The 14,572-nt window shown below is 45.6% G+C and overlaps 1 protein-coding gene across 1 annotated transcript; it reads right to left on the reverse strand.

Moving 5' to 3' along the window:
• Nucleotides 1–4,174: 4,174 nt before the first annotated feature.
• LOC311144023 (centrosomal protein of 97 kDa-like) lies at nt 4,175–14,436 on the reverse strand. The gene is made up of 11 exons (XM_084179945.1): nt 14,334–14,436; nt 13,549–13,691; nt 13,149–13,307; nt 12,956–13,057; nt 12,722–12,835; nt 11,866–12,032; nt 11,056–11,220; nt 10,307–10,494; nt 9,458–10,181; nt 5,811–5,886; nt 4,175–5,509 (listed from the first exon to the last, which is right to left on the reverse strand). The coding sequence occupies exons 1-11, from the start codon at nt 14,365–14,367 to the stop codon at nt 4,985–4,987; spliced, it is 2,397 nt and encodes a 798-aa protein (XP_084036071.1). The 5' UTR covers nt 14,368–14,436; the 3' UTR covers nt 4,175–4,984.
• Between the last annotated feature and the right edge of the window lie 136 nt (nt 14,437–14,572).

The following is a 14,572-nucleotide window of genomic DNA, read 5'->3' on the forward strand; positions in this document are numbered from 1 at the left end:
CCTTTCCTACACTGATATTACCCTTGCCTAACGATTGCGTCTGAAGCTGGGCTTGTAGCACAGCTATTCTCGCCGTAAGGCGATCGTTCTCCTGTATATTATGAGTACAGCGACTGCAATTAGAAGACATCATGTTAATGTTACTACTTAGCTTCGGCTGTTGAAGATGTTGACGAACCATGTCCAGATAAAGCGTCCGGAGTGAAAAAGTTGAATAAGGGAAAAAAGTTGCGATGGAAAAAAGGAAAATAAAGTAAAGTTGGCAGCAAAAACGCACAGGAAAATGACTCTTCTGTCTCGGGATAAAACGTCCGGGGTGAAAAAGTTTAACGAAAAAAGATGAGTGAGGACAAAACTAAAAAGTTGGTAAATTTGTTAAATTTGTTGAACACAGAGATTGATTAAACGTTTATTTAAAGTAAAACGTGAATAGTTTGGCAGGTAGCCAAGTAGCAACAAACAGCACAGCAGCACGGAGACAATGCGGAAGCGAGACGGAACATAAACACAGATGCATAAAGTGAGCATGACAGACAAGGAAGTGTCAGATGACCAAAGTTGGAGGGTCAAAAACCTGTGTAGGCATAGGGGTCGAAATAAATTAGGGTTAGGGTTAAGGTTAGATTAACGCCTCGATCACACCGACAGTGTCTTGCATTTTGGTACTCAGAAGTACATTCATTTCCAATGGAACGCTGCGTTTGCCTTGCAGCATTGCGTTGCAGAGGCAGTTGCAGTGCGTTCTGTGTGGTGCATACGTTGGGATTTTGGTAGCAGAAGGTGAATGTTGAACATTTGTTGCACACAAATCCAGATGATGCCATTTACTGTACCATCGGTGTGATCGAGGCTTGTTAGGTTTAGGTATACAGTGCCTTCAGAAAGTATTCACACCCCTTAACTTTTTCCACATTTTGTTGTGTTACAGCCTGAATTTAAAATGGATTATATTGAGATTTTGTGTCACTGGCCAACACACAATACCCCATAATGTTAAAGTGGAATTATGTTTTTATACATTAATACAAAATGAAAAGCTGAAATGTCTTGAGTCAATAACTGTTTAACCCCTTTGTTATGGCAAGCCTAAATACGTTCATGAGTAAAAATGGGCTTAACAAGTCACATAATTTGCATGGACTCATTCTGTTTTAAATAATAGTGTTTAACATTATTTTTGAATGACTACCTCGTCTCTGTACCCCACACAATTACTTGTAAGGTCCCTCAGCTGTGTAGTGAATTTCAAACAGATTCAACGACAAAGACCAGGGAGGTTTTCCAAATGCTTCGCAAAGAAGGGCACCTATTGGTAGATGGGTAAAAAAAAGTACGGCCCGCGCTGGGCACTTCAATCCGGCCCGCGAGACATTTTTTTAATGTAATAAATATTATTATATTTCAGTTACGATTTTTGGCCTAAATTTACTCATTCCATTATATACAAACAACCTCCAATAGATGGCGCTGTAGCCTGGCAGTGCGCTCTGAATTTGGGCCTAGTTGTCAGATTCAGAATGCGCTCAGTCATCAAAGCCACTTCAATTGCTTGATGACTTTGCCCCAACCAGGGGCTCTGACTTATATGACAGGGTGTCTGCCTGCTTGGAAAAAAATGAATATACCATGGAGCAAACTGACAAATGTCACAACAGATGGATCACCAAATCTAACCGGTAAAACATTGTCCGAAAAGATTACATTTAAGTCATTTAGCAGACGCTCTTATCCAGAGCAACCTTACATTTAATGCATACATTTTTTTTTCTCATACCGGCACCCCGTGGGAATCGAACCCACAACCCTAGCGTTGCAAGCGCCATGCTCTACCAACTGAGCTACAAGGGGCCAGTATGTAAAACAAGTAAAATTACAAGACAAAGTAAAAGAAGAAAGCCCTAACTCGTAGGAATTGATATTTCTTCACTGTATTATTCATCAGGAAGCCCTGTGTACAAGTGTGTTAAAGCTGGAAAATGTTGTCAAAGTGGTTGTAAAACTTGTCAACTTAATACGGGCAAGGGGCCTTAACCATTGTCAGTTCATTCAGCTGCTCAATGACACAGAGGCAGAGCACCAGGACTTGTTGTACCATTCAAATGTGTGCTGGCTTAGCTTGGGAAAAGTATTTAGCGGTGTGTGGGAACTGAGAGGGGAGATAGGTATGTTCCATGATACGGTTGGTAAAGCTGACGACTTCTCCGAGCTGAAAGACACAGACTGGCTGGGCGACTTTGCTTTCGGTGTGGTCATATTGGGGCATCTAAACGATCTAAATGTGAAATTGCAGGGAAATTGTGTTTTTGTGCATGAACTTTGGCCGTGAAAGCATTCAAGGCCAAACTTATGTTGTTCTCCAGACAAATGAGCAGCTGGTCTCTCGCTCATTTTCCGACACTGCCCGCACTGAACGCGCCCACATCGCAGTCCCGCACTGAGACGTACAGTTGCACATCGACACCAGACTTTGATGCCCTTGCCAAGACAGGTGACCAGACCCATTGTTCACATTAATAACCATGACTGGGGAAGGCAAGGATTATGCTTTTTCATGGTGATGGTTATGCAGTGAGAATTATCCAGCAATGCACTTGGATACAGGTAATAACTAATCAGTCAGATTTGGGCTGAGGTGATTGGATAACTGTAAATATGGCTCACAATGGAGACGAGAATTGTTCCTTAATATGCTTTCAAAAACAGACCATTCCAAATTAAATGGATGTTCTTACCATATGTTTCACAAACATTTTAGAATAGTTTTTTTTACACATCTGCAGTTACATTTTGCATGTCTCCAGTCATATAATATATATCTATTTTTAAGTTTGCATATTGTGACTAAGTTTGATTGTACTTTACAAGAGTAGAAATGCAGGATCTGTGTGTGTGTTTGACTGTGTCTGTGATGTTATACATTATATCCATTTTGTGAATTTGTTTAGAAAAATGAAAAAACAAGGGTAGAGATGGTACAAGGGTAGAATTGTTCTGCAGGCATATGTACACCTACAGTACACTAGTAGTGTGTCAATGTGAAAATGAATAAAGGCTTCACATGTTTTGTCACACATATAGTATGTGGCCCTTCATTTGGTTTCAAAAACTCAATGTGGCCCTTGAGCCAAAAGGTTTGCCCACCCCTGCTTTAGATGGTGTATCAATTCACCCATTCACTACAAAGATACAGGCGTCCTTCCTAACTCTGTTGCCAGAGAGGAAGGAATTTCACCATGAGGCCAATGGTGACTTTAAAACAGTTACAAAGTTTAAGGAATGTGATAGGAGAAAACTGAGGATGGATCAACAACATTACTAACCTAAATGACACAGTGAAAAGAAGGAAGCTTGTACAGAATAAAAATACTCCAAAACATGCATCCTGTTTGCAACAAGGCACTAAAGTAATACTGAAAAAAATGTGGCAAAGCAATTCACTTTATGTCCTGAATACAAAGCGTTATGTTTGGGGCAAATCCAACACATGTAAAAGTGAGTCACCCAGTAAAATATTACTTGAGTAAAAGTCTAAAAGTATTTGGTTTTAAATATACTTAAGTATCAAAAGTAAATGGAATTGCTAAAATGTACTTAAGTATCAAAAGTAAAAGTAAAATCAATTTCAAATTCCTTATATTTAGCAAACCATTGACGGATAGCCAGGGGCACACTCCAACACTTAGACATCATTTACAAACAAAGCATGTGTTTAGTGAGTCCGCCAGATCAGAGGCAGTACGGATGACCAGGGATGTTCTCTTGGTAAGTGTGTGAATTTGACCATTTTCCTGTCAAAATGTAACAAATACTTTTGGGTGTCAGGGAAAGTGTATGGAGTAAAAAGTACATTATTTTCTTTAGGAATGTAGTGAAGTAAAAGTTGGCAAAATTATAAATAGTAAAGTACAGATATCTGAAAAAAACTACTTAAGTACTTTACACCACTGTAAATGAGATATTTCTGTATTTCATTTTCAATACATTTGCAAAATAATTCTACAAACATGTTTTCACTTCGTCATTATGGGTTATTGTGTGTAGATGGGTGAGAAAAACAACATTGAGTCAATTTAGAATTTAGGCTGTAACAATAAAATGTGGAATAAGTCAAGGGGTATGAATACTTTCTGAAGGCACTGTAGTTTAGGGAAAGGCCATACTTAATTTAACGAACCAATGTTAAAGAAAACATTTTATTGTGTACACAAAGCACCAGATTTTTTTATTTTTACAATTTGCATTTGGCCTGGAGATACATTTCAGTGTCTAGTACAAACCATTCTTAGCAACTAAACTACCACCTCAGCAAGCTGTGATATTTACATTCACTCCAAATATCTAGTCCAGACCTGGTCCCCTCTCACTCACCTGCAGGAATACAAGGATAGATTGAGGCATTTAAATACAGGAGAAATTGGAATTACATTTGGAGCTGAGCTGTCTAGCCTGAACTGTCTAGCCAATCTGTTTCTACTTAAAGGTAACGTCACTTATATGTGAATTGTAGTTCTATCTGATACTCCTGGAGAATCTTGTCTTCCGACGTGCTACCACTTAACATCGGGACACACTGCGGATGACCATTAATCGCAGCAATATAAATTGCGTGTCGGCGTGTGGGGAAAAACCAGGGGTGTCGGGAGCTGCCGTTCCCGCGTCGCCCCAATGTAAGTGAAGCAAGCATTAGCCAAATTGACTGACAGATCATGACAATGAACAACGTAGCGTTGTTGAATGCAGGAACAGTCAGGTCTCCGGGCTAGCAGCAGTACAAGAGAATTAAAAGGGAGAAAAAGCATCCGGGCTATACAAACATATCCACATCCTTGAGTCCATATACCACTACATATCATTACATGGATGGTAGTCAGTCAATTCTTAGAGGAGCTGTTAGAGCCATCAATAACATTCATCAGCACAGGTGGACTGATTTTATGGGCAGTCTCTTAGCCAATCCCAGAAGACCAGGAGAGGGACAGGCACTTCAGATTAGACCTCCCAGTGTGTGATGCTGCTTTGCGTCTTCGCTCTGGGCGGAGTTCTGAGTGTTGGAGTCAGGCTGTTCCATTTCAGCCGGTGAGAGGGGTGAGGGGGGCTGTGGTGTGCCTGTTCTGTCGCTGGCACCCCCCTCCTCCGCCTCTCTCTGTTGCACAGAGGACAGGTACTGCTCCAGAAGACTGCAGTCCTGACTGTCCCCCCCACCACCAGGAGCCAGGGACCCCTCCACGGCCAGCGCCCGCACAGTCTCCAGAGAGTCGCCCGTCCCACAGCTCAGGAAGGAGTCTTCCTGCCCCGCCTGCTGTTCACCTGTGAACTGGAAGCCCGAGTCCAGAAAGGAGAGGTCTGTGCAGGCCGGGTCTGCAGTGCTGAAGGCAACATGCAGGGGGAGCCGAAGAGCTGGAGGGTCACAGAGCCCGGGGGTCAGGGCTGGAGCAGGAGATGACCCAGCCTGAGTCAAGCTGGCCAGCTGCCCCTCTACAGAACGTTGCCACTGCTGCATGGACTGAAGCTGCAGAGAGATGGGGAGAAGAGTGAGAAAGGTTGTGTGTGCATTAATCTAAATATGGTTGATACATTACCTTGTTTATCACTAATCTCAGTTAACCCAGAACTGAAGTCTTGAGTAATTGGTCAGATGCTTGATTAAGTTCTGGTTCCATCCATACGTGTGAGAAGAGATGAAGAGCTCCTCTGTCTTTGCAAGTTCATTTGTCCAACACGCATCCCGTTGTATCGTGACAGATCTACGGTACCATTTATGTTTACATAGTTTCCATAGTCAGTCCATTGTGTATTACTGTATTACTGACCTGCCTCCATAGAAAGTTCACAGCCTCCTCCTGTACCAGTCTCTGTAACCTCTCCTCGTCATGCTGCTGATGCACCCTGTACACAAACAACAAAGTATTCGTTGGAAGTACTTTACATATTCATTTGCCTGATATACACTACTGTTCAAAAGTTTGGGGTCACTTAGAAATTTCCTTGTTTTCGATATATATATATATATATATATATTTTGTCCATTAAAATAACATCAAATTGATCAGAAATACAGTGTAGACATTGTTAATGTTGTAAATGGCTATTGTAGCTGGAAATGGCTGATTTGTAATGGAATAGGCGTACAGAGGCCCATTATCAGCAACCATCGCGTTGTGTTTGCTAATCCAAGTTTATCATTATAAAACCCTTTTGCAATTATGTTAGCACAGCTTAAAACTGTTGTGAAGGAGGTAAAGGAGAAACGCTCACTAACAGGGAAGTAAACAAATTTGGGCACAACATTTGAGCGAAATTCGCTTTTTGTGGGTCTGGAAAATTTCTGGGATCTTTTATTTCAGCTCATGAAACATGGGACCAACACTTTACATGTTGCGTTTATACACTGCTCAAAAAAATAAAGGGAACACTTAAACAACACAATGTAACTCCAAGTCAATCACACTTCTGTGAAATCAAACTGTCCACTTAGGAAGCAACACTGATTGACAATAAATGTCACATGCTGTTGTGCAAATGGAATAGACAACAGGTGATTAGCAAGACACCCCCAATAAAGGACTGGTTTTGCAGGTGGTGACCACAGACCACTTCTCAGTTCCTATGCTTCCTGGCTGATGTTTTGGTCACTTTTGAATGCTGGCGGTGCTTTCACTCTAGTGGTAGCATGAGACGGAGTCTACAACCCACACAAGTGGCTCAGGTAGTGCAGCTCATCCAGGATGGCACATCAATGCGAGCTGTGGCAAGAAGGTTTGCTGTGTCTGTCAGCGTAGTGTCCAGAGCATGGAGGCGCTACCAGGAGACAGGCCAGTACATCAGGAGACGTGGAGGAGGCCGTAGGAGGGCAACAACCCAGCAGCAGGACCGCTACCTCCGCCTTTGTGCAAGGAGGAGCAGGAGGAGCACTGCCAGAGCCCTGCAAAATGACCTCCAGCAGGCCACAAATGTGCATGTGTCTGCTCAAACGGTCAGAAACAGACTCCATGAGGGTGGTATGAGGGCCCGACGTCCACAGGTGGGGGTTGTGCTTACAGCCCAACACCGTGCAGGACGTTTGGCATTTGCCAGAGAACACCAAGATTGGCAAATTCGCCACTGGCGCCCTGTGCTCTTCACAGATGAAAGCAGGTTCACACTGAGCACATGTGACAGACGTGACAGAGTCTGGAGACGATGTGGAGAACGTTCTGCTGCCTGCAACATCCTCCAGCATGACCGGTTTGGCGATGGGTCAGTCATGGTGTGGGGTGGCATTTCTTTGGGGGGCCGCACAGCCCTCCATGTGCTCGCCAGAGGTAGCCTAACTGCCATTAGGTACCGAGATGAGATCCTCAGACCCCTTGTGAGACCATATGCTGGTGCGGTTGGCCCTGGGTTCCTCCTAATGCAAGACAATGCTAGACCTCATGTGGCTGGAGTGTGTCAGCAGTTCCTGCAAGAGGAAGGCATTGATGCTATGGACTGGCCCGCCCGTTCCCCAGACCTGAATCCAATTGAGCACATCTGGGACATCATGTCTCGCTCCATCCACCAACGCCACGTTGCACCACAGACTGTCCAGGAGTTGGCGGATGCTTTAGTCCAGGTCTGGGAGGAGATCCCTCAGGAGACCATCCGCCACCTCATCAGGAGCATGCCCAGACGTTGTAGGGAGGTCATACAGGCACGTGGAGGCCACACACACTACTGAGCCTCATTTTGACTTGTTTTAAGGACATTACATCAAAGTTGGATCAGCCTGTAGTGTGGTTTTCCACTTTAATTTTGAGGGTGACTCCAAATCCAGACCTCCATGGGTTGATAAATTTGATTTCCATTGATCATTTTTGTGTGATTTTGTTGTCAGCACATTCAACTATGTAAAGAAAAAAGTATTTAATAAGATTATTTCATTCATTCAGATCTAGGATGTGTTATTTTAGTGTTCCCTTTATTTTTTTGAGCAGTGTATTTTTGTTCAGTATATTTTCTGAAGCATGGCTAAAGACAAGGCTCTTTGTGCACTGCTTACAAAAGGCTAAATGTCTGCTCTTTCTCCTGACAATGGTTTTGTATGGAGATATGTTTGCCAGTTTCTCTAGAAATCACAGGAGGTTGGGGAGGATAGCTCATGGTAATGGCTGGAGCGGAATAGGTGGAAGGGTATCATGGTTTACATATGTTTCCATATGTTTGATGCCATTCCATTTGCTCCATTCCAGCCATTATTATGGTCCGTCCTCCCCTCAGCAGCTTCCACTTCAAGAAACGTACTTCTCTAGCCTACCACCAAGTCTATAAACAAATCACCTAGTGACCATGCCTTCTAGTCAACAACATCCAGATATAGTAATGAACAACCATGAGCATATGACATTGTTTATACCACAAGCCATAGCCGCGGGAAGATGTTTGGGGGGCGCAGAAAATAGCCGCTACAGATGTCTATACCGGTCCGCTTATACAGGACGAGGCCCAGTGCAATACTTTTGTAAAAATACAAAAATAAAAATACAAAATAAATATGTCTTATTATTCCGACTTTTCAGGGGGTGCTGCAGCACCCCTACTTCCCGCCTCAAGCAAGACTGGAGAACCCCAAGACTGGAGAACCCCAAGACTGGAGAACCCCAAGACTGGAGAACCCCAGGACTGGAGAACCCCAAGACTGGAGAACCCCAGGACTGGAGAACCCCAAGACTGGAGAACCCCAGGACTGGAGAACCCCAGGACTGGAGAACCCCAGGACTGGAGAACCCCAAGACTGGAGAACCCCAGGACTGGAGAACCCCAAGACTGGAGAACCCCAGGACTGGAGAACCCCAGGACTGGAGAACCCCAGGACTGGAGAACCCCAAGACTGGAGAACCCCAGGACTGGAGAACCCCAGGACTGGAGAACCCCAAGACTGGAGAACCCCAGGACTGGAGAACCCCAAGACTGGAGAACCCCAGGACTGGAGAACCCCAGGACTGGAGAACCCCAAGACTGGAGAACCCCAGGACTGGAGAACCCCAAGACTGGAGCACCACAGGACTGGAGAACCCCAGGACTGGAGAACACTGATGCGGTAGTCCGTGTCTACATTCCAATTCTCTACCCTTCTCGAGAAGTGTGCACTCGTACACTGGTCCTCTGTAGCTCAGCTGGTAGAGCACGGCGCTTGTAACGCCAAGGTAGTGGGTTCGATCCCCGGGACCACCCATACACAAAAATGTATGCACGCATGACTGTAAGTCGCTTTGGATAAAAGCGTCTGCTAAATGGCATATTATTATATTATTATACACGCCCCCTCATGTATTTAAAAGGAAAGGACTGGTGTGAGGAATATTGTGAAAACTCCCTCCAGCCATGTATGCACCAATCAAATGCTTTAAAATGCATGAGGGGGAGAGAACAAGTGCACACTTCTGGAGAAGGGCAGAGAATCGAAAAGCAGCCCTTGGATTGATTGGGGTCTCTTCCGTACCTCTCCAACTCTCCAGACAGGAAGACTATGTGCTCCTGCATCCTGCGCAGGCGGATCTCACACCGCACCTCTTTGGCCAGAGGGTGGCTACGCCGAGCCCACATTCCCCTCCACCATGCCTGGATCCTGACGGCTGCCCTGTCCGACTCACAGCGGCCCAGCCTATCACATCTCACCACCGCTTCCTCTTCCTGCTTAGATCCCACCCTCACCTCTGCAGCGCTGCAGTTTGAGTACGCTCCCTGGAGCGGAGCGCTGTCATTGGTCTGTGATTGGTCACCTGCCGTCACAGGTGGACTGGCGGTTGAGGTTAAGGTACAGGTGAGGTGGCTGTCAGCCGATACCCTTTCTCCCTTTGCCTCCTCCTCCTTCTCTCTATCCTCCTCCCACTCTCTCTCCCTCTCCCTCTCTCTTTCCAAGGGTGCGTGTTGGGTCTTTTCAGGAGGGGTCTTTTTGGGACGGATGGGGTGTTCAGGTGCCAGCGAGTCAGGCTCAAACGTCTCAGTTTCGTCCTCACTGTCGGAGCGGGCGGGGTCAGAGGTGACAGGTAGAAAGGTGGACTCAGAGGAGAGCAGGCTGCCGGTGATTTTATCTTCGTCCGTCTGGCTCTGGACGTCCTCCAGGTAAAGGCGCTCCTCCGTACCCCTGGGGCCACGGAGAGGAGGTGCGCCCGCCTGGGAGGGGTCGCAGCCCAGCCAGGTGTTTACCTGCAGGGTCACGGGCTCTGGACAAATGCACACACACAGAAGAGAGGAAAAGAGGAGATTTACACACCAGACACACACTGGGATTTATGGGCGTTACAGAAACAAAAAAAACACAAAACAGGTAGAGTTCATTATCTGCTACCTGTCTGTCTGGCTGGTGGGCCAGTCACAGGTGTCGTGGCTCTGTCTGCCTCTCTGGCTTCCCCTAGTGGGAGCACATGGCAGGGGCTGTGAGTCTCCACATCCAGCTGGGTGGGGCGGGGAGGGCTGGGGCGGGGAGGGCTGGGGGAACCCCCTTGGGTCTGCTGCTGGAGCTGCCTCTGGTGGAGCCTGGAGATATATACAGGACCCCTGGTTAAGTAATGGGATTCAAAGGAGAGAGGATCCCAATAAAAACAGTAATTTCAATGATTGTGCAAGCTGTGTCCAATCTGCTTAATATTTCTCATCTGCTTAAAATATACATTGCGGTTAAATTACCAAAACTAAGCAGAAAAGACTGCTTGATCCATTTTAGTGTCAGCTGGATTGTAACAATGGGGGTTGGATTTATAGCTAGAGCGATCACAGGGAGGAGAACACATCCACTGCCAGTGTGATAGCTGACCTCATCAAACAGCTGTTGGCATCACAGCCCAGTTGTGAATGTATTCTCCTCCCTCTGACAGTTGTGAATGTATTCTCCTCCCTCTGACAGTTGTGAATGTATTCTCCTCCCTCTGACAGTTGTGAATGTATTCTCCTCCCTCTGCCAGTTGTGAATGTATTCTCCTCCCTCTGCCAGTTGTGAATGTATTCTCCTCCCTCTGCCAGTTGTGAATGTATTATCCTCCCTCTGACAGTTGTGAATGTATTCTCCTACCTCTGACAGTTGTGAATGTATTCTCCTACCTCTGCTTGCTGAGGATCTTCTCCAGCTTGGCATCCTCGGCCGTCTCCAGGGCTGGCGTGGAGGTCAAAGGGCACACGGTGGCGAGGTACTGGACCAGCTGCACGTGCTGACCTGGCCGGTACGAGCGACCTTTGCCCTGGCTGTACAGCCACTCCGCCTTCAACCTGAGATCGCAGACAATATAGACATTATTGACCAGCAATGATAGTATTGAGTAATAATAATAATAATATGCCATTTAGCAGACGCTTTTATCCAAAGCGACTTACAGTCATGCGTGCATACATTTTTGTGTATGGGTGGTCCCGGGGATCGAACCCACTACCTTGGCGTTACAAGCGCCGTGCTCTACCAGCTGAGCTACAGAGGACCACATCGATGGTATATGATCACTTCGATGGTATAACTGCATAGTACGACACGGCAACCTTACAGTCACCAGTCCATTTCTCTACCCAGGGATTTACATTATGGTCTGAAAGGCACTCGCCATTTGGGCAAGTCAGGAGTAGATTTTGGTTGCCTGAAGATTATGATCACTTGCCCGAAAATGTAACAAGCTATTTTCACCTACACACAAGGGAGGAAACAGAAAGGCCAGACTACTGGAATTCTTTGCATTTTGTTTGTTACCAGTCAAATAAAATCACCTGCCCAATGGGGCAACCTCAGAGCTGGCTCAACATGCGCGACTGCTCAGATCACTTTCACCGGGCAATATGGCAAACCTTAATGTCAATCAATGCTACCCTCCTTCCCCTGCATAGTTAGCATTTTTTACTTCACTGGAGTTGTGGACCTGGTCTCACCCTTCTTTCTGTGACACCAAGTATCCGTCCAGGATCTTCAGGTTCAGGCACCAGCTCATGATGTACGGCCGGTAGTCGTATCCGGGCAACGAGGGGGTTGCCATGATGCAGGGGTTACTCATAATGGAGAGCTGTTCCAGGTCATGGAGGGGTGCCAGGTAGGAGACCTGTGGGAGGCAGGGAGAGAGAGAAAGAAATAGAGACAAGCAGGTGACAGAGAAGTAGGAGAGAGATTGTTGTTAAAAGCAGAGCAGGTGAGAGAGAAGTAGGAGAGAGATTGTTGTTAAAAGCAGAGCAGGTGACAGAGAAGTAGGAGAGAGATTGTTGTTAAAAGCAGAGCAGGTGAGAGAGAAGTAGGAGAGAAATGGTTGTTAAAAGCAGAGCAGGTGAGAGAGAAGTAGGAGAGAAATTGTTGTTAAAAGCAGAGCAGGTGAGAGAGACGTAGGAAAGAGAGTTGTTAAAAGCAGAGCAGATGAGAGAGAAGTAGGAGAGAGATTGTTGTTAAAAGCAGAGCAGGTGACAGAGAAGTAGGAGATATATTGTTGTTAAAAGCAGAGCAGGTGAGAGAGAAGTAGGAGAGAGATTGTTGTTAAAAGCAGAGCAGGTGAGAGAGAAGTAGGAGAGAGATTGTTGTTAAAAGCAGAGCAGGTGAGAGAGAAGTAGGAGAGAGATTGTTGTTAAAAGCAGAGCAGGTGAGAGAGAAGTAGGAGAGAGATTGTTGTTAAAAGCAGAGCAGTTGAGAGAGAAGTAGGAAAGAGATTGTTGTTAAAAGCAGAGCAAGTGAGAGTACAAAGACAAAATGAGAGTAAAGAGAGAAATTAGAGAGTGCAAAGGGACAAAAAGGCGGGGTCTTTACCTCGTTGAGGTCTCTGATCTCATTCTCTGCCAGGGAGAGGATAGACAGATGGGGGGGCAAATGAGTGGGGACAGTCCGCAGCGTCGTAATGCTGTTACCATGAAGGAGAAGGGTCTGCAAGATAAATAGCAGCCTGTCAATCAACACCATGGAGAAACTGTCCTGCTTAATGCTCCTGAATTCTATCTGCATCCCCATAACTCTGAAAAGTCACGAGGCAAGACCTGTTCTCACCTTTAAGGATAACAGCTTGGTAAGATCACCAATGTTGGAGATGTTGTTTTCAGACAGGTCCAAGTGTTGGAGAGCCACACAGTTGTTGAGCTGCTCAATGACCTGAATGAAAAGTGGATATCAAAATTTCATGATCAGGAGCCAAAATGTACACATTATAGAGGGAGTACATTGTCCACTTTCTTCCCCTCACCTTGATGTTGTTGCCTGACAGGTTGAGCCACTCCAGGTGTGGCAGGTCTCTCAGACCTTCAATATAGCCAATACTGTTATTGGGCAGGTTCAGAACTCTCAGCTCGGTTAGACGACACACACCCATCATCCGCACCAGGCGGTTACCAGCAACTGATAGCTGCCCAGCACAGAACACAGGAAAGAGAGAGGCAGAATGAGACAGCAAGACAATATAGAGGGAACTAATCCAACCCAATGTGGTGCATTGCAAGTTTGCAACAACTAGTAAACGCCCATTTACAAATGATCTGAGGAATTCCACAATGTTCAACAATTAAGTTGACCTGATTCCATCAAATGTGCTTGGATGGAAAGGCAAATGTAGTCACACCACTGAGACCCAGTAAGAGGGAGTCTACCTGTTGGAGGCCTGGGCTCCTCTCCAGATGGTCCAGTTTCATGATGTGGTTCCGGTCCAGGATGAGTGTGTGTGTTTCATCAGAGCAGGTGAAACTGGGCTCCAGCTTCTGCAGACCCTGGGCTGACAGGTCCACCACTGGACCTAAAGGGGAAACAGAGAGAAACATAAAAACATGGGAGTGGATGGATGTAAAATCTATTATGCACATGTTGGTAGTATCACCATGAACACGAACAATACATAGAACCAATATGAGCCATTCAGAGGAGGACAACGGCAACTAGGGAGGCTTATAAATCTACTATGTACATACTGTAGACACAGCCTCAAGCAAGATACAGAGAAGGATCCAACTGAAACATGGAAGCCATCTTGGAGAACTGCTGTTGATCACTATCATACAGTTTATTCATACTGGGCTGACTATTAGTCTGAAGGATGATGATTCATTCACCTTCACTCGGTTGATTGAATAGCTGATATAGCAGTGGGATTGTACATAAAGACATGCTGGGTGTGAAAATCCAGCATGGAATTTGGATTCTTGGTCAGACAGTGAAAACAATTTCACATTTGCAATACAGCATAGCTCTACTGAAAACAATCCAGTCCTCTACGCTTGACTCTGGACTATCAGATGATAACAGGATGGGTAGCTAGTTACAGTCAGTAGTTCCAACTAGCAAACGTAGGACAGAACCAATCATTGAAACATACGTATGTTCACAAAATCGTTGCCCTACAAAGTCGAACATCACACGAAGGGAGCTGTCATGCACTCACCAGTTGTGTCAAATGTCAAATCTGATACTCCCATTTCGCGCAAAATATACGAGGCTGCACCAATCTCGCTACGCTAGCCTGCTTGCCAAAGCACAACTGTCTTGTCAGAGACCTCCGGCGAGTACAACAGAAAGAAGGCTAAGAATTGACCGGGATATGTAGTTCAAAAATGTCCGTTTGTCATTAAAGGACCACTATGCTTGGCTTAAAAAAAAACTACAATAAGCTTTACTGCAGTG

Source organism: Coregonus lavaretus (genome assembly GCF_964263955.1).
Source record: "Coregonus lavaretus genome assembly, chromosome: 16".
NCBI lineage: Eukaryota > Metazoa > Chordata > Actinopteri > Salmoniformes > Salmonidae > Coregonus > Coregonus lavaretus.